We start from the raw sequence: 18,966 nt of genomic DNA, 5'->3' as shown, positions 1-18,966 counted from the left end.
GCCTCCAGGAGTGGGGCAGAGATAAAGATAACGTAGGGCCACCTTTGACCTCCCAGCTGGTCCAGGCTGGGCATGATTTGGCTGGACCCAAGGTTTCTGACCTCTTTCCTTTCGTCAGCTTGATTTCGCCACCTTAATTGTGCACTAACATAGGTGTTCATCGGTGAGCGTGACATGTTGCCTGCAGAAGTGATGGTGCCCAGTGGTTAGAGCAGGGGCCTGGGGTTCCCCGCTGCTTGCTCTTGAGTAAGTCACTTTCCCTTCCCTGGGCCATTAAAAGGGGCACAAGACTCTCGTTGGGCACGGTGAGACTTAATCCCGGGGGCAGAGTTGTTTGTGAGCCTGCCATTACAGGTGCCATAGCTGCCCAGGGGATCTTATCGTAAGGACTGAAGTGAGATCATTTCATAGCTGCAGCTCGTCAGCCATCACGCAGCAGGATGTTGCCCTTGTGTTGTCCCCAGCCCTGCCAGACTAGGAGAATGCAAACAGAGCGCAGATGCCTCTGAGTGAAGAACTCCCTGTGATTTCTTGATTGCCCTGGCAAGGCTGTGAATGGCCAAGCAACACCCCCTTTAGGGGGCTGCTCTGTTGAATGACTGAATCTGGACAATCCCCTCTGCAAAAGAGACAGCTGGCCCTCCAGACATGCATGAGGGGCCATGGTGGAGTCTCCTCCATGCATGGAGAGGAGACATTAACCACACATTGGAGACGGACGCTCAGCGCGCGCACACACACACACATTTTAAATGCACAGATCACACACACATTCTTATAAATACAGACACATACGAATACGCAGGTAGTAGTAGGCATCATTCAGTCTTGAGAGACCCTGGGTATGCACACCCTTGAGGGGTAAAGAATTTACTCCGTTGGTTTTATGGCAGCCGCGAAGCTGGCTGAAGAGACCCACTCGAGAGAGACATTCGCTGCCGCATCTGTCACATTGAAAGGTGATGTTTCGACCCTTTGGGCTATGCCTTCTGCGAGCTCCTTTCTCCTCTGCGAAGCTGGACAGCTTCCTCTCGGCACTCTGGAGACCTTTGTTAAGCTCTTGTTTCTAAAGGCTGCGGTCTTGAACGTGATCTTCCCAGTTGTCCACGTCCATTTCTTTGAGGTCTTGCTTGCACACATCCTTGAAACGCAATGTAGGGCATCCTTTGGGTCTTTTTCCAGATGCCAGTTCACCACAGAGGATGAACTTTGGGGTGCACCCATCATTCCTTCGGCACATATGCCCAAGCCAGCGGAGGCGTGTTTGCATGCCGGGTATGCTGGCCCATTTGAGCACCTCAGTGTTGGTGACTCCATCCCTCCAGGAGATTCCAAAGATTCGACAAAGGCAATGAGCCTCTTTTCCTGATGAGAGTACAAGGTCCATGTCATGTGTAATGCTGACAGACCCCGGTCATCGGCAGGCAGGATCGAACCGGGGACCTTTGGAGCCGAGTGCATGAGCCTCTACCACATGAGCTAAAGGGCAATTGGCTGTTAGCTAAGGCTGTAGAGCAAACTCATTAATCTCTCTCTCTAAGTGGTCTTGGTGCCACTAGATGGGGCAGAACACCCCACCCAGCAGGTGTGTGGGTTACACTTGCTCCCATACAAAAGTGTGCTGCTAACACATTCACGATGCACACAGTTCTGTGTGTGTTCTGTCTGTTTGTTGTTTTGCCAGACCCTCTTGTTCAGTCTAGGCAGTGTTGTGGCAGCTTTGCCAATGCGGATGTTGAGTTCCGTTTCAAGTGAAAAGTTGACTGCAATAGTGGAGCCCAGGTATGTGAACTCAGTCACCACTTCATGTTCATAGTTGTTGATCTTGATGGACGGTGCTTCCTCAACTCCTTGGCTCATTATGTTTGTCTTTTCTAGGCTTATAGTAAGCCTGAAGTCTTGGCAGCCTTTGGAAAAACTGTTCATTCGGTTTTGAAGATAAGCTTCTGTGTGGGTTGTCACTGCTGCGTCATCAGCAAAGGGGAAGTGTTGGATAAGGGCTTCCCGGGTCTTGGTTTTAGATCTGAATCTTGCATGTGTACATACACATCCACCCTCCCCCCCAAGCATAGAATCGTAGGACTGGAAGGGACCTCGAGCGGTATCTAGTCCAGTCTCCTGCGCTCATGGCAGGACTAAATATTATCTAGACCAATGTTCCCTCTAATTTTTTACGTCCATGTACGGAATGGATTTTGTTATGTGCACCAATATGGAGGTGATGTGTGGCGTGGATGGGGCCGAGGGGTTCGGAGTGTGGGAGGGGGCTCAGAGATGGGGTAGAGGGTTGGGGTGTGGGGGGGTAAGGGCTCTGGCTGGGGTGCAGGCTCTGGGGTGGGACTGGGGATGAGGGGTTTGGGGTGCAGGCTGCCCTGGGGCTGCGGTGGGGAGAGAGGACTCCCCATGGGCACCTCTCCCTGGCCACGGCAGCTCCAGGGCTGGGGCTGGGGAAAAGGCATCTCTCTCCTCTTCAGTCCAGGCCCTTGATAGCCTGCTGCACAGCCACGCAGCTTAGAGGGAACTTAGGTCTAGACCATCCCTAACAGGTGTTTGTCTAACCTGCCCTTAAAAAACTCCAGTGATGGGGATTCCACAACCTCCCTAGGCAATTTATTCCAGTGCTTAAGCACCCTGACAGTTAGAAAGATTTTCCTAATGTCCAACCTAAGTTGCAGCCAGGATGGTTTAAGCCCATTGCTACTTATCCTATCCTCAGAGGTTAAATAATTTTTCTCCCTCCACCTTGTAACAACCTTTTATGTATTGAAAACTGTTCTCATGTCCCCTCTCAGTCTTCTCTTCTTCAGACTAAACAAACCCATTTTTTTCAATCTTCCCCCATAGGTCATGTTTTCTAGACCTTTAATCATTTTTGTTGCTCTTCTCTGGACTTTCTCCAATCTGTCCACATCTTTCCTGAAATGTGGCACCCAAAACTGGACACAATACTCCAGTTGAGGGCTAATTAGCGTGGAGTAGAGCGGAAGAATTACTTCTCGTGTCTTGGTTACAACACATCTGATAATACAGCCCAGAAGGATGTTTGCTTTTTTTGCAACAGTGTTACACTGTTGACTCATATTAAGCTTGTGATGCACTATGACCCCCCAGATCCCTTTCTGCAGTACTCCTTCCTAGGCAGTCATTTGCCATTTTGTATGTGTGCAGTTGATTCTTCCTTCCTAAGTGGAGCACTTTGCATTTGTCCTTATTGAATTTCATCCTATTTACTTCAGCCCATTTCTCCAGTTTGTCCAGATCATTTCGAATTTTAATCCTACCCTCCAAACCACTTGCAATCCCTCCCTGCTTGGTATTGTCTGCAAACTTTATAAGTGTACTCTCTATGCCATTATCTAAATCATTGATGAGGATAATGAACAGAACCGGACCCAGAACATCCCTGCAGAACCACACTCGTTACGCCCTTCCAGCCTGACTGTGAACCACTGATGATTACTCTCTGGGAACAGTTTTCCAACCAGTTATGCACCCACCTTATAGTAGCTCCATCTAGGTTGCATTTCCCTAGTTTTCTTATGAGAAGGTCTTGCGAGATAGTATCAAAAGTCCAGATATACCACGTCTACCGCTTCCCCCCATCCACAAGGCTTGTTACCCTGTCCAAGAATATACATATATATGGATATGTATACGTATGGATATTATTTGACAGAGTAACAGAGTAATGTATATATACACGTCTAGCCACATGCACACATACACTTCGTTACTCCCCTGTGGCCAGATCTATACACTGTACACACACTTCCACATATACATGCATATTTGCACACACATATGTATATAGACATTTATAACACCCACACGCACTTACACACACATCTAGCGTTAGCCTCTTCACTGAGATGCCTGGTACAACCCAACAGAAGTCAGTGGGGTTACCAAAGGGTTGGCATCATGGCCCTAGACCAAAGTTGGACACCTACAGATACGTCCGGACACACAAACACATTCAGCCAAGTCCACGGTACGCATGTAGACACATGCCCACTGTACAAAATCACCTATGGGCCAGATCCTCGGCTGCCCAACACAACCCTGCCCCGATCCTGGCAGCTCTGGGCAACGGGCTGCCCTCTGGCGCAGCGGGGGTCTTGGCACACAGGGGCACTGGCACGAAACTTTAGTTCAGGGCCTGGGTCCGAAGGCGGGTGCCAGGGGCTGTATCCATTCACTCCGTTGCCCCCGGCTCAGGCTAGTGCAGCCTGTGGCTACCGTACCCCAGAGCTCCCAGGGCTGTTATGGCAGCCGGGAGTCCCCAGCCCAGGGGACCCCATCCTCCCTCCCTGCTCTCCCCCGCATGGGCAGGCAGGGGGAGCCGGGATCCCACTGCAGGAAGGAGACGCCCCGGAGCTAGGACAAGTCTCCAGAGCGGAGCCACGCAGGGACACGCGTCCGCCCCAGCATCTCCAGCCAGCAGCCAGGGCACCGACTCGCGGCATCCCAGCGCTGCGCGGAGCTCCGGGCACCAGCCTCGCCGCCGCCCCGGGGAAAGGGCTGCACCGGGGAGCCGCGCTCCAGCCCATCCCCGCGGCTTCCCGGCCAGCCGCTCGCCCCGTCTAGTTTGCAGGGTCCCGAGCGATGACCGCGTCCGCTCCCCGCAGCTCGCAGCCGGTCCGACATGCCCCTTCTTCCCCGGCAGCCCCCGGGGGGCTCCTCCCCGTGCCAGCCCCCAGGCAGGAGCGCACAGAGTCCGCCGGAGCCAGGCAGCGGGTGGGGGGCCCGGCTCTGCTTTCCCCAGTGCCCGATGCCCCTAGGCAGGGGCGGGGGCACCGACCCTGAATGGCACCTGCTCCCCCCGGAGGGGCTGGGCCGCCCAGGGGGGGCTGCCCCCCTCCCCCGCCAGCCCGCGGCGTGGCCCCAAAGACACCCCCCGGAGACCCCGCCCGGGCTCCTACCTGGCGCTCGGCGTTGGGCTTGGTGAGGTTGGTGTTGTAATCCCAGCTGGCGGACACGCTCCGGAACAGGACCCCCTCGGCGGAGCTGTTGTAGTCCTGCGCGAAGAGGGCAGCCCCGGGCTCGCTGGCGTCGGTGTCGGGGGGCAGGAGCCCGGCTTCCAAGGCAGCCGCCCCGCCGAGACAGAGCAGCAGCAGCCGCAGAGCTGGGGGCATCCTGGCACCCGCGTCGGCCCCGAGCGCCTGGCCAGGGAGCCGCCCGCAGCGGCCGGCGGCTTATAAGCGCTGCCCAGACCCTGCCCACCGAGCCGGCCTCTCCCCGCAGATAAGAGGGAACATTTTACTCTCCCTTCGGCGGCTCGTAGCGGGAGCCCGATGAAAGAGCCACTCGCGGTGCCAAAGTCCTTCCATGCAGCACAGGGAGGGGAGAGGAGAGGGAATTGGGGAGAGGGGGGAATGGGGAGGAAGAGAAGGAAGGGGAGAGAGAGGGAGAAGGAAGATAGAGAAGGAGGAGGGAGAGAAAAAAGAAGGGGGGACAGAAGGGGGGAGAGGGGGGGCAAGAAAGATAGAGAAGGAGGGAGAGAAAATAGAAGGAAGGGGGGAGAGAGGGGGAAGGAGGATAGAGAAGGAGGAGGGAGAGAAAAGAGAAGGGGACAGAAGGGGAGAGAGGGGGGAAGGAGGAGGGAGAGAAAAGAGAAGGGGGGACAGAAGGGGAGAGAGGGGGGAAGGAGGAAGGAGAGAAAAGAGAAGGGGGGACAGAAGGGGAGAGAGAGGGGGAAGGAGGAGGGAGAGAAAAGAGAAGGGGGGACGGAAGGGGAGAGAGAGGGGGAAGGAGGAGGGAGAGAAAAGAGAAGGGGGGACAGAAGGGGAGAGGGGGGAAGGAAGACAGAGAAGGAGGAAGGAGAGAAAAGAGGGGGACAGAAGGGGATGGGGAAGGGGGAAGATGGAGAGAGGAAGGACCAGGTGGGAAGGAAAAGAGCAGAAGGAGGGAGAAGGAAAGATGAGGGGGAGCTGGGATCTGGCTCCTGGGCACTGGGCCCCTTGCTCTCCAACTCCATCTCCAGGGGAATGCCAGGCCCTCCCCCCGGGGCAGACAGCTGCCTCCCCATGCAGCCCCCTCTGCCCACCCGGACTCCAGCTTCTCCCCTGCACTGTCCGCCAGCTGAAGGTGCCCAAAGGCCTGGGCTGTGCTGAGCTAGAGGGACGCGGTTGGACGGCGGGGAGCCACACCGGCCCGGGCTGAGCTGGCATAGGCTCATGCTCGCTTTGGGGTTTCTTTCCCGGCCCAGCCGCTCTCGCGCCCCCTCCCCCAGTCTCCCAGCTGAGCTCAGGCAGACCCTCGGGTGGCTTTGGCGAGTCCCCGGCTGCAGGCTGCGCCCAGAGCCTGCTGGCGCTTGGAGAGGTGCAAACCGGGGTCCGGGGAATTCCACTGCAAGGGGAGCAACAGGCCCCAGGAAGAGCCTTCGCTGAGCCCTTGATCTCCCCAGGCCAGGGGTGGGCGGACTTGTTCTGCCCTTTTCCTGTGGATAGGATCCTCGAGGGGGTCACTAACCCCCTTTCCCTTCTCCTAGCACTAAATGGGAGGGGGGTCCTGGCTGGATCCCACCGAGATGTGAGGAGAATCTGGGGGAATCTGGAAAAGGCTGAGAAGCACTGGCCTATTCTGTATCTGGTCAGGTGGAGATCAGGGCTTGGGTGAGTTGCACAAGCCAGGTAAGGCGGGGGTGGTGCTGGCAGGGTGGGGCTCACATGCAGGAGACGGGTAGTTTCTATCAGTGGCTGGGCCGTTTCCTTTCCCCTTCAGCGTAGACAGATCGCGGCGCCGTTCCACTCCGGCTGCTCTTTTGTTCCCGAGCTCCATGAGCTGACAGCTGGCCGAGGTCACCTTGGCCATGGCTTGCACTGGGCTACTGACCACCAGTCACATCCCACGTCCCGAAGTCGTCACTTTCCTTCCTCCCTGGAACCGAAGCTGTAAAGCTTGGGACGATGCGCACATACCTCCCCACCCAGGAGCAGGCGCGTAGCCAGCTCACCCCGTCCTGCTGCAGCACCCATCTGCACAGCCACCTCCTTCCATCCTGAAATGGGAGGTACCTGCACAGGGTGGCTGGCCCCTTTAATAGGAGAGGGCCCAGTTTCCTCCTCCCCGCCTCCCAACACAATTAGCTGACCTCCCAGAGGGGGAAGTTGCAGAGGGTCATCATGGCACTCAGGGGGTCGGATGTTAGCCTGATGAATAGCTGGGCCAGAACTCAGTTAGGGAGGACTTCCAGGGAGCAGGCCCCAAAGTAGGGTCTTCAGGGAGATCCCTAGAAGGGGCAGCAGTGCTGAGCTGAAAGAGACTCCAGGATTCTGGGGAAAGCAGCCTGGGTTGTACCAGGTTTAATGGCGCCAGTGGCACCAGGCCCACACTCGGAAGGGGCCCATAACAGCTACATGGGGGCCCACAAAAGGTCAATCCGACCCGGAGACTGGGAGTCAGCACCTTCTAACAGATCCAGAAAGGACTTAAAGGTAGCCCAGAAGCGGCTGAGATCTGAGCTGGGAGGTGGGTGGAAGAGTAGCCCGGGAGGGGCAGAAGCATCTTTGTGAGTTTGGACTTTTGTTGTCATGCAAGGGGTTGAATTTGTTTAGTGATGAGTCCGAGTGGTTGCTCTGAATCAGCAACACTGTCCCATGTGGAAAAGCTCGGGGGGGAGGAGGAAACTGAGGCAGAGATGCTTCAGGGCCACCCCATTCCCAGAGAGGGCGCTTAGTGCCCCTGTACAGTGCTGTCCTCCCCCCCATGGGGTCCAGAATGTAGCTGCCCCATCACTTTCTATTCATTTTGTTTTGCTGGGGTTTCCCCGCCCAGCAGCCCTGGCACGGAGCTGTCCCCGCCTCCCAGGGAATGCCTCCCTGCTGGGCCTGGGAGGACTCTCCCAGGACAAGAAAGCCAAATAAAATCACATCTGTGTCCCTGGCTGCCTGTGAAAGGAGGAAGAATCCAGGCAGCAAGGGGGTTCCTGCTGAGCTGACGTAAAGAAGAGAGGCCACCCCTCTGAGGGCTGGTCAGCAACACGTAGCAGAGGATCCGCTGTGTCAAGAACCTGTCGGAGCACAGGGCTGGGAGCCAGGAGACATGGGTTTTATTCCTGGCTCTGCCACTGTTTCACTCAGTGACCCTGAGCAGACCACTTCCCTGTTCCCTGCCTCAGTTTCCCCATCTGACAAATGGAGGTCATAATGCTGACCTGCCTTTGTAAAGATCTAGGGAAGAAAAGCACGAGGACTAAGAATTACAACCTTCTGGATAGAAGGATCTTTGTAAAGAGAATCCCATGTCCCTGGGTCCCCCTGCGAAATAAACCATCCGGTTAGGGAAGACTCCATAATAGAGCATCTAGTTAAAAGACACCTCTCCCCCACACCTGTAAGAAACATCGTCTGATTGGAAGATGTCCTGTGAAAACAACAATCCTTGGATATTTAGGTTGTCAGCTCCTTGGGGCGGGGACTGTCTGTGCTGTTTGTACAGCGCCTTGCACAATGGGGTCCTGCTCCAGGACAGGGGCTGCTAGACACTTCTGCAATACAAGTAAAAGTCAGACTAATTGTGGGTTAAAGCTGGTTAATTCTCATCTGCTCTACGTGCAGGGGATCTGTGCTCTCAGCGGCCTTGCTGACAGCAGCAAAACCCCACAGCCTGCCTTCAAAGGGCGGTGCCCAGATGTTCTTGCTGAAATTCTGTGTGGCTCGTGTGCAGGCACCAGCCTGCAGGGATCCAAAAACCCAGCCCGTGGGGCCTGATCTGCAGACAGCCGAGCACCTGCAGCTCCCACTGACTTTCATTGGAAGTTCGACTTGTGCTCGCCCTAGGGGGTGTAGCTATGGGGAGGGGGTGGGATGGAGCCGCGCTGCTCCAATGGGAGCTCGAGCAGCGCACTCCCCAGGGTGCAGGGGGAGAAGGGACAAGATGCACCCTGGTGCAGCCTGCTCTCCTCCCTCACTGGGACGCTGACCCAGCCTTGGGGTGCCCCTGAGCACAGCGGTTGTGCTCTCCTAGCACCTCAGGGGGCACAAACCACCTCAGAGGAGGCAGGGCCTTGGCTCACCGCTGCTTGGCCATCCACACTGACTAGACATGCAAGGGCAGCAGGAGGTGCCCTCCTTAGGGATGGCACAGCAGACTTGCCTGGGTTCTCAAGGAGGGGCGTGCGCCTCCTGAAACCCAATCCCTTCTGCCACCTGCAACATGGGCTGGTGCTCATCAGGCACAACTGAACCCTGAGCAGGCACGCTGTGAACCCCCGCCCCCCCCCATACACACCCTTTAGCAACATGAGGATGGTCTCAATCTTGTAACCGAATTAGACAGGAGACCCCGGCCCCAAACACAGCCCCGAGTCCTTCTCCTGCAAGGACAGCTGTCATAAATCCATCCTCTTCCCTTCGATGTACTGGAATAGTGCCTGGCGTTCCTGCACCACTGAGCACCCTCAGCGCCCATCGGCATCGGCTGGAGATGTGGGGTGACTGACCCCTTGGAAGATGAGCCCCACAGCCCCTTTGATCCAAAGGGAAATGTTTCCCAGACCCAGGCTGAGATTCAGGGCTGCGCCTCCTGGAGGCCCAGGATAGAACATACAGTCTGGTTGGAAGGAGGAGTGGGGCAAAGGTGGCTGAGGGAGGGGCTGAAAGGTGAAGCCTCCGAATTCAGATCTGCTCTAGGGGCAGAATAGTACCTGCTGCAAATTAGAGCAGCCCCAAGGGCTCTGGGTTGCTCTGCATTCCGGAATCTCTGAAGCCGCATACGCTAAGGAGACAACCTCTCCCACTCCGACACAACCCCACCTGACCCTGACATCCCCTCAAATGGCCCCTGGGCCCAGCGTTGCTGTGTGCTGTGCTTACTGAATGATTCTTTCCTAGCCCCCTGCCGCACAGCTCCAGCTCCCGTTCCCTGCCCGGCAGCATACAGGGGCCAGGGCTGGAGACAGAATCAGCCCATAACACAATAGGGGCCCCGTCCTGCCTCCCAGCAACACCCGTCCAGTCCTACAGACTGCAGTGAGGGGCTGCATGGAGAACGGAAGGTAGTTGCAAACGAGTGAGTTTTGCACATTAGAGAGTTAGGAGAAGAATAAACAATGAAAAGAGCAAATACATCTCATCACAGGATCCTTTCCATCCTGCGGAGAACTGGCTCCGCGCTGGGATCCTGGTAATTCCTGGCAAGCTAGTAAATACACGGGCCTGTGTTTCCCGGACACTGGGAAGTGTCAGGCATGTAGAATCTGACTCCATTCCTTAGGTCTGAGATCTCTGCTAATGGAGTGGGAGAGAGGGTCAGTTCTGGGGGCAGATTAGCAGATTATTGCCCTGTACAGAGAATTCACAATGACAAAGAATAAACCACACTGAGCCAACTGTTTGAAACTTGCGGCTCTAGCAATCTTAGGTACTTAGAGGGCTTCTATTGCCAGGATATCCAAATGCCTCAGCAGCTGGAGTGAGGCGTCCTGTTAAAAGCTGTTAAAAGACCTTCAATGGCAGACTGAGCTCTCTGTGTGGGTAAGTAACGCTAGGAAGGAATGATGGAAGCCGCTCCCAGGATAGTGGCCCTCCCTGGTTGATGGGGCACTAAGCAAAGGGGAGGGCTGTGATTTGCGGAGGGAGTTAGGCGCCTACCGCCCACCGATTTTCAGTGCAAGTTGGAAGCCTTAATCAATCAAATCTGACCAGTTGCCTCAGTCTCGGGCAGTCTAGTAGGCAGCATGTAGAGCCGCCGAGACCTCCTCTAGGGCGACCAGACAGCAAATGTGAAAAATCGAGACAGGGGGTGGGGGTAATAGGAGCCTATATAAGAAAAAGACCCAAAAATCAGGACTGTCCCAATAAAATCAGGACATTTGGTCACCCTAACTTCCTCTGCAATGCCACCCGTGACAAACCTCCTGCTGCTTGCTCCCATGTGACAGAGGTCACCTCCTGCATAGCGTAGGCCAGAGAACGTCACCCACTGCTCCCTGCACCAAGCCCATAACTTCTCTTTGAGCTCTTGGACCTAAAGACTGCAAGTGATGGAGAATCCACCAGGCCCCTCTGTAGCATCACATCCCTAGAGTTAGGTCTTCAGCTTGCACAGGGACCTGTGCTTACCTTGTCAATCAGCAGGGGGTTATTGTTTATCTATAACCGAGGACTTGGCTTGGGAGAGAGCGTGCCGTTGTAGTTAGAATCGGAGAGAGGGACCTTCGCTGAACCACGCTGGGCCTCTGTGAAATGGGGACTGTCTTTTCCCTGCCTCATGGGGATTACTGTGAACGACACGGGGTAACGTTTGTAAAGTGCCTTGAACTCCTCGAATAACGGGTGCTAAAGAAGTTTAGTGCAGCTCCCGCTGAAGCCTCTGGATGGCATTAGTACTTAGCCATGCTCTTGACATTGCTGGCACTCCTGGGGAAAGAACCAGGCAGATCTCTGGGGCAGCTCTGAAGTCCTGCTCTACCAGCCCTCACACGGCTGGTCTATTCAGTTAAATCAGGGCCAAGGGGAATCTTGCCTGCAAGGCTGTCACATCTGATCAACTTCTCCTCACTGCCTGTGGCTCCCTTCAGACCTGTGGGTGCTGCTCGTAAGCTGGCTGGCGGAGGTGACATAGTCATGCGAAGTGCTCCTGTGTTTTGGAGGGGCTGAAGGTGTTGTCCCAGCCCCAGGATGGTGCTAGAGGAGATGGCAGCAGAAAGCAGAGCCAGCAATTCAGTAGGGGGCGCTCTTCCTTCAGAGTCAGACCAAAACCCATGTCAATGCTGTGCTTCCGGAGATGCCACCTTTGGCATGAGACTCGCAACTGAAGTCCAGACCATTTGTGGGCAATAAAGTTCCTGTGAAGCCATTCCTGAGAGAGGAGGTGTTAACTGTGGTGTCCTAGCCAAATTCTATTCCAGGCAGTTATACTCTGCCTCCCTGAACTCCCACTGCAGTTTCAGCTGGGGCAGGGGGGAATATTCTACGCTGCCACTCCTAAACTGTTGTGAAGGGTTGCTGTGCGCTGTTAAAAAGTGGCCCGGTTCTATCCCAGAGGCAGTTGCATTGCAGCAGTGGTTGCAGCCATATATTTGGAGATCATGGGACCTGAAATATGCTCAAGAAATGTATGAGTTTCATTAAGATCTTAAGGAAGGATGCAAAACCCTTTCCACCGGAGCCACAGGAGTGACTGTGGTAGCAGTGGAGGCAGAAGGCAGAAAGGGAAGGGAGCTTCATGAGTCACTGTCTGGGTCTAGGGAGTTTGTAGATTTGCTATTAGGAATCAAGCTCCGAGACCCTGCCATGCCCAGCAGATTGCAACACTGAAAGCAGGCTCCGAAATCCCAGCTGGGACGCTGTAAACAGTTGGGAAAGCGGAAGCTCTCAGAGAAATTCTGTTCCCAAACGGGTTCAATGGTGGGAGACGCAGGAGACGCCTTTGGAAGCTGTAATTAATGAGGTAGGATTTGGGAGAGCTTGGGAGTGTTATGGAAGAAGAATTCACTTAGGAAACCTTGGGGCCTTGAAAGCCGGCTTGAGAAGGGCCAGCTGATTGATGAACCACACAAATCATTGTTTCCATCCATGTCATGCTGCGGAAAGACGGAAGGACAGGCCTGAATTCAGCTTCCGTTCTCAGCTACACTGGGATAAACACAGAGTAATTCCATGGACCCCCGTGATGATATTCCAGATGAGCGCGGTCTGAATACATCCATGGATGGTTAAATTTCTTGTGGGCTGAGAGCCCAGTATAGCCCCTGGAGAAATCAATGGGAGTTAGACACCTAAACCCTTGTGAGGATCTGGGCCCAAAGCCCTCTCTCATTCAATACAACAATAGCTTTCCCACAATGCATTGCCAATGAAGTGACAGAGCCGCTTCCAGGGGTGAAAAGACAATCTGAGCCACAATCGTCTCTCTGCTAGCAAGGCACCAGTCAGCGTGGAGATTTCGGGGGTGGGGACCACTCTGCTTTTCACAGCTCCGGCTGGGATCAGAAAGAGACACACGGAAATGCCATGAAAAAATGTTGGGTTCCCACCCTAGTCAGAAACAAGAAGCAGGCGAAATCTCTGGAGGGAGCTAGTTCTCAGGAGGTGTCCAGCCCAACTAAAACAGGAGGATAGGTCCATCAGTGACTATTAGCCAGGATGGGCAGGGAGGCAAAACCATGCTCTGAAGTTTTCCTAGCTCCTGTTTGCCAGAAGCTGGGAATGGGCGACAGGGGATGGATCACTTGATGTTTCCCTGTTCTGTTCATTCCCTCTGAAGCACCTGGCATGGGCCACTGTCAGAAGACAGGATACTGGGCTAGATGGACCTTTGGTCTGACCCGGTCTGGCCGTTCTTGTGTTCTTAAGACATCAGAGATACATTTGGAGAAACTTACAAGGATGCAGATATTTATCCAACCCCCTGAACAGTCTGAGGTTTGCCTATCGCTGGTCTTAATGCTCAGACTGATACTGAAGGCCTCTACGCTTATTTTAATTGCTTGTTGCTCTTTTAAAATGTCTATTTATGCAGCATGGAAAAGTAAAGCCAGGCAGAGTGTGACACACATCCGAGTATAATGAATCCACATGGGGCAGACAACAGACTAGATACAACTCATTTCCACAGCTGGGATACTAGGGCTTGAAGTGCTGGCTGACGAGTTCTAAGCAAGCAGCAGTAGCCCGTGAGCTGAAGGGAACTGCATCTTAGCAGGACTGATAATGGATCTTCTATGCTCTGTCGCCAGTTGGGAAATCAGGAATTACTTATTCATTCACGCCAAGCCAGGAGATTATAATAGGTTGGCTGGTTCTTATGCCCGTGCTGAATGTATCCCAAGGAGAGAAGAAGGTGAGACTCTGTTCTGGAATTCCACTGCTCCCAAGCCGACCTGGTTGCCAATTTAGGTTGGACGTATTCCTTGGAGGTTTCATCACATGACATAATCTTTAATTAAATATTAATCTTTAATTCCTGGAGACTCCAGGACAATTCTGGAGACTTGGCAACCCAGCTGAGATTCTCAAAGCGCTTTGCAGACACTAATGATTTACTCCTCAATAGAAGACGATCCTGGCTTGTGACTGGCCGAAAACAGTCACGTGACTGGGCGGGCTGTATCTGATGTTCAGCTCCTCAATAATTCCAAGACCTGGGGCAATGTCATGCAAGATTACATGTGTGAAGGGCTGGTGCTATCTGAGCTCTACCGGACAGCAAAGGATGGTCCAGTGGTTAGGACGTGAGGCAGGGACTTAGGAGATCCTAGTTCAATTCCCTCTTCTGTTATAGGCTTCCCGTAGTAAGTCCCGTAAGTCCCCATCTACACTGCATTATAAGCCCAGGCCTGGTTCCAAGCCTGTGCTTAAGCTTCCACACTGCATTGTAAACCTGGCTTGACAACTGCCGGACCCGAGTTTCACAGCTGTGCCTGTAACTGCACCACGCAGACCTTCTGACTCAAGTCTGCCGCTTGACCTGCGTCCACACTGCAAAATGACCTGGGGTGGACACGAGCCACGGCGGGACTCAAACTCTGACCCACCCCACTAGCAGGGTCCTAGGACCTGGGTGCTTGCTAACCTGAATCACACTGATTTGTGTGTGGCTGGAAGGGGGCCTGGGGATCACACCTGAGTCAGAGCTTGAGTTTCCTGTACAGTGTAGACAGACGTTCCGGACATAGCTACACAGCAGCTGAAAGGTTAAGCCCCAGTGTGGGTAGACATATCTATGCTAGCTCGCCTTGCTCTAACACCTAAAAACAGCCATGTGGCCATGCCAGCTCTAGCTGGCTGGCCGAGTACAGATCCCGAGGTCGAGGTGGGATTGTACTTGGGCAGCTAGCCTGAGCCACCGCCGTGCTGCTATTTCTAGGGGTCTGCCCGCCCTGGGAATTACACCTCCCCTCTGTGCAGACAAACCCTTCGCTTCCATGAATCAGTTCTCCACCCACAAAACGGAGACAGTCGAACTTCGCTTGCCCGTATCATAAAGATAAATGCATTAAAGATTGTCAGATGCTGTGATAATAGGGGCCATCTCAGTGCCTTTGATCTCTGCTTCCCACTAAGCTATCCGAGATAAATTGCAGCGTTCTCTGGACTTCTCATTTCATGACCTAAAAAACGCCTGTTCCACTAAAGAAACATCGGGCTCTAATGAAAGAGAATTCCCAGGATGACCGCTAGGCATGTTTGGATGTAATGGTGATTGATTTAAGATGCTGGGGTGAGAGATGGTCCAGATCTGTTGGATCACTGAATTAATCCCTTCCCTGTAAGAGAGGCATTGAACTGCTACTGCAAAAGGACACAAAGAAGCTGCTTCATATTACAGGGAACGTCAGATCAAGACCTATTGAGATAAAGGCACAGGTGATGCCAGTGAAGGGCCAGATTTTTAAGGGTATTTATACCCTCCGTGTCCCCCATTATGCTAAACGAGCAGGTGAGCACAGCCAGGGGAAGGGAGTTGCCACGGGTCACGCGGTGAGTCGGTTGCAGAGGCAGAAATAGAATCCAGGAGTCCTGACCCCTAGTGCCACACTCTAACCACTAGACACCGCTGCCTTCAATATCAGATTAAAGAACATACATGGGCTCCCCCTAATGGCAGGCTCAGTAGCTGCACAGACATTTCCTTGCAAGGACCTGTGCAGAGCAGTTTATCCAGAGGGGGGCTATTGACGTATTCTTCTCTCCTTTACTCTTCGCTGCTACCGGAAACCCCAACCAGGACGCCTCACTCCAGCTGCCTGGCACCAGAGGAGGCTGTGGGTGGGGCGAGCACCCACTCCCCTCCGGGCTAAGCGTGTCATCTCCCACACCAGCCGGAGCAGCAGGGCCGAGGCCGCCTGTGTTCTGCTTAATTGGAACTCCAGGCAAAACAGACAAGTGGGGCTGGAGGTATTAAAGGATGTGAAAAATGTGTTGCCACGGAGACGGATGCTAAGCCGCCCCTTGGAGAGTGTGAGAGAGCCAGCGAGCAAGACAGAGCGAGGGAGCTCCGAGGTCAGTCTGTGCACCCGCACTCAGGCGTGCTTCCACGCCACACACGCGGTCGCGTGGCACACGCAGAGCTTCGCACATGTGCAAACAGCTCCACATGCAGACACCCACAGAGATTTACACACATGTGTAAGTACACCCCCCCACACAGCTTCACCTGTATGCCTATAGACACACATCTACACACCCAGGTGTGCGACACACGCAACTTCACACTCCAGCCCCTCCACTGACACATGACCACGCAGACCGAAACTCAGCCCACACGCACAGATTTCACACGCACTCAGCACAGCGTGTGGCACATTTGCTGGCTAGTGTAGCCATTGACTGGGTCAGGCGGCATTTTGCAGCCTGCTACTGTGCTGTGGTGGAGCAGGAATACGTTATTTCACTCCATTATTATTATTATTTTGCTTTTGATTAATATAAAAAGGCATCCCTGGTGCAGCCAATTTAGCCTGGCCACCTGGGGAGAGGGATACGGTCTCTCACTCCCAAACATAATGGAAAACATAAAGGAATAACACACACATCCTCACACACACATATACCCTCCCTCCCTCTTTCTCTCTCTCACACACACAAACTCATTCCGAGACCTTCTCTTGAAATACACAAACAGTCTAGGCCCAGATCATGCCTGGCCTCTGAGCTGTTCATCATCATCATCATCATCTAGGGTGGCCAGGTGCCCTGTTTCAACTGGAAAGTCCGGTCAAAAAGGGGACTGGAGAGATCTGGACACCCAATGTTCAGTTACTGCGGGCTGGGGAGGCATGGAGGCACAGGGTCTCTAACCCTACCAGCCTCCTACCTGTGTTGGACGGCTGAAGATCCCAGCTCCGGCTCTGCAGGTGAGTCCCTCCTGACCCAGGCGGGAATAGGGAGTGGGAGGGGGAAAGCAGTGAGCGATGAGGGGAGGGGGGAAGAGGCGTGGATGGGGGCAGGGCCTTGGGGGGAAGAGGCGGGGCAGAGGCAGGCCTTTGGGGGAATAGCAGGGGTGGGGCCTCGGGGGCAGGAGAGGTTCCGGCACTCCTGCTGGAGTGTCCGGTTTTTAAATATTACCCAGTTGGTCATTATCATGTTTATTACGGTAGCACTAAGAGACAGTTAAGCACAGTGTAACTCCATGTGACAGGCGCAGTACAAACATAGCATACCCGATGGTACCTGCCCCAAAGGAGGGTGGGCTGACACATCCACAGCCTCGGTGGGAGGGGGGAGGGGCGAGTCCTGGGGCAGGACGATGGGGTTTGTGTCTCGGTGTGCCTAGGGCGTACTCCCTCCCTGCTCATAGCCGCGCTCCTGAATCCACGGGACATCAGGGGTGGACACAAACCACAGGTGGCTGTTGCCGTGTTTGAGATGTGCCAAAGCCGGAGTGTGGAGAAGGCTCACCGGCCAGGGTGTCCGGCGAGGAGACTTGGTGGCTCCTAGCTCCTGATACTTGGGTGTTGTTTACATTAAGCTGTGTTTAGATCACAACAAGCCTCAGTCAAACACCAGGCCCTGGAAAAAAGGTGTGTGTGTGTGTGTGTGTGTTGTTCTGCCAGGGAATTATTACAGCAACCTCGGGAAACGTGACGCTCTGCACACCCTGAGGCCCATTGTTTTCCAGAGGGAACGGTTTGTGCCGGAGTGAGGAGGAGGCTGCCAGGAAGAACATTTCACTCTCTCTCCAACTTGAAATCTTTGGGCCCAGCGAAGTGACGGGGAGTTTGGCCATTAACACCAATAAGGCCAGGATTTCACCCTTGGTATTTGTTCCCTTTGGGGGGTCCCCCCACCCCGGTTCCCATAACCTGAAGCAATAGTCACTGAGACTGGGAAATCCATTATTGCTTTTTGTGTCTGTGAAGAATCTGGTGACCAGGAAGGGGACTGGAAAACAACCAGACCTGGTGCGGAACATACATCACAGGGCTGAACGTGGGCCAGGTCACCGAGCTGGGGAATACAACTTCCAAACTGCCAGCTGAGTTGTTGAGGGGGGACATTTTTAATACTGCCAGGGGGACAACCCTCTCTGATTGGCTGCTTTCCCCACTGGCTTGCCCACCCCCTAGGGAACAGCTGCCAATCACAGCTGCTGCCAGAAGCCGGCAGGGCTCTCTCCCCTCCCGTCAGGAGCTGGCACCATTTTTGCGGGAGGGGAAAGGAGGGGGGAGAAGAAAGGGCCCAGCTGCTCAGCTCCATCCTCCCCTGTGATGTGAACACTGGGGTGGCTTCTTTTTGCTCCCCTTTTCCTTCCCTCCATGCAACAGCTGGCCTGGGAAGAAGGGGAGGGGACCATGCTGCAGCCCCACCTCCCAAGCCTGGGAAGCACCCATGGAATCAGCGCCTATGCACCCTGGGGCACAAGGGGGCACTTGGGAGGTTTCTTCATGATTTCTTTATGAAGAAGTTTATGGCTAGAGGCAAATAATTTGCAAATATGCAAATCAGTCCATTAACTAACTGTCATAAAATATCACACACAGCTACACAACCTTCGCCAGCTATGAACAACAAAGAAAGAACAAATATGAAGTCCATGGGGTGTGTGCGTGCGTGCGAGAGAGAATGTCTCATTCTGTAACATTCTGCACCCCAGTGGAAACACAAATGCAGCAGATAGGGAATATCCCCTGCATTTAAAGGAACACAACACAAAAAGAACCCAGAATGACACCCTTCCCCCCATCTCTTTTCGGTTACCTATGTCGCAATACCAGTATAAATGTAAGCCCTGAAGCCCCAGGGAGCTCACTATTGACACCTGTTGGTGATTAGGAAGAAGACCAGTCCAGAGCTGCAGGAGAGCTCCAGATGGACAGGGGCTGCATAGGGGAGGGAGCTCTCTGCTGACATCTGTTGGTGAACATGGGAAAGTGACTGAACGGGCCAGGCCTCATTTACATTTCAGGTATGTGACAGTTTGGGTCATTTTGGTTAAAATACAGTTAGGTTTTGAGTTGGGGAGCAGTAAAGTTCTGTTATCCCTGGTGGGAAATGAAAGGACAAGGGAACTGCACCAAAT

General features: G+C 54.1%; 1 protein-coding gene across 2 annotated transcripts in view; it reads right to left on the bottom strand.

Moving 5' to 3' along the window:
* Nucleotides 1–5,489, bottom strand: part of ACE (angiotensin I converting enzyme) — a 63,697-nt gene extending 58,208 nt beyond the window's left edge. The window contains exon 1 of one of the 2 annotated variants that reach the window (XM_054014398.1): nucleotides 4,923–5,489. In XM_054014398.1, coding sequence (XP_053870373.1) covers nucleotides 4,923–5,135 — 213 coding nt within the window. In that variant the 5' untranslated portion in view covers nucleotides 5,136–5,489. The remainder of the gene's footprint in view (nucleotides 1–4,922) is intronic. The other variant, XM_054014400.1, reaches the window with a different exon arrangement.
* Between the last annotated feature and the right edge of the window lie 13,477 nt (nucleotides 5,490–18,966).

This window comes from Malaclemys terrapin, chromosome 25, assembly GCF_027887155.1.
Source record: "Malaclemys terrapin pileata isolate rMalTer1 chromosome 25, rMalTer1.hap1, whole genome shotgun sequence".
In the NCBI taxonomy this organism is placed as follows: domain Eukaryota; kingdom Metazoa; phylum Chordata; order Testudines; family Emydidae; genus Malaclemys; species Malaclemys terrapin.
Note: the sequence above shows the minus strand (reverse complement) of the source record. Positions and strands in the feature narration are given on the sequence as shown.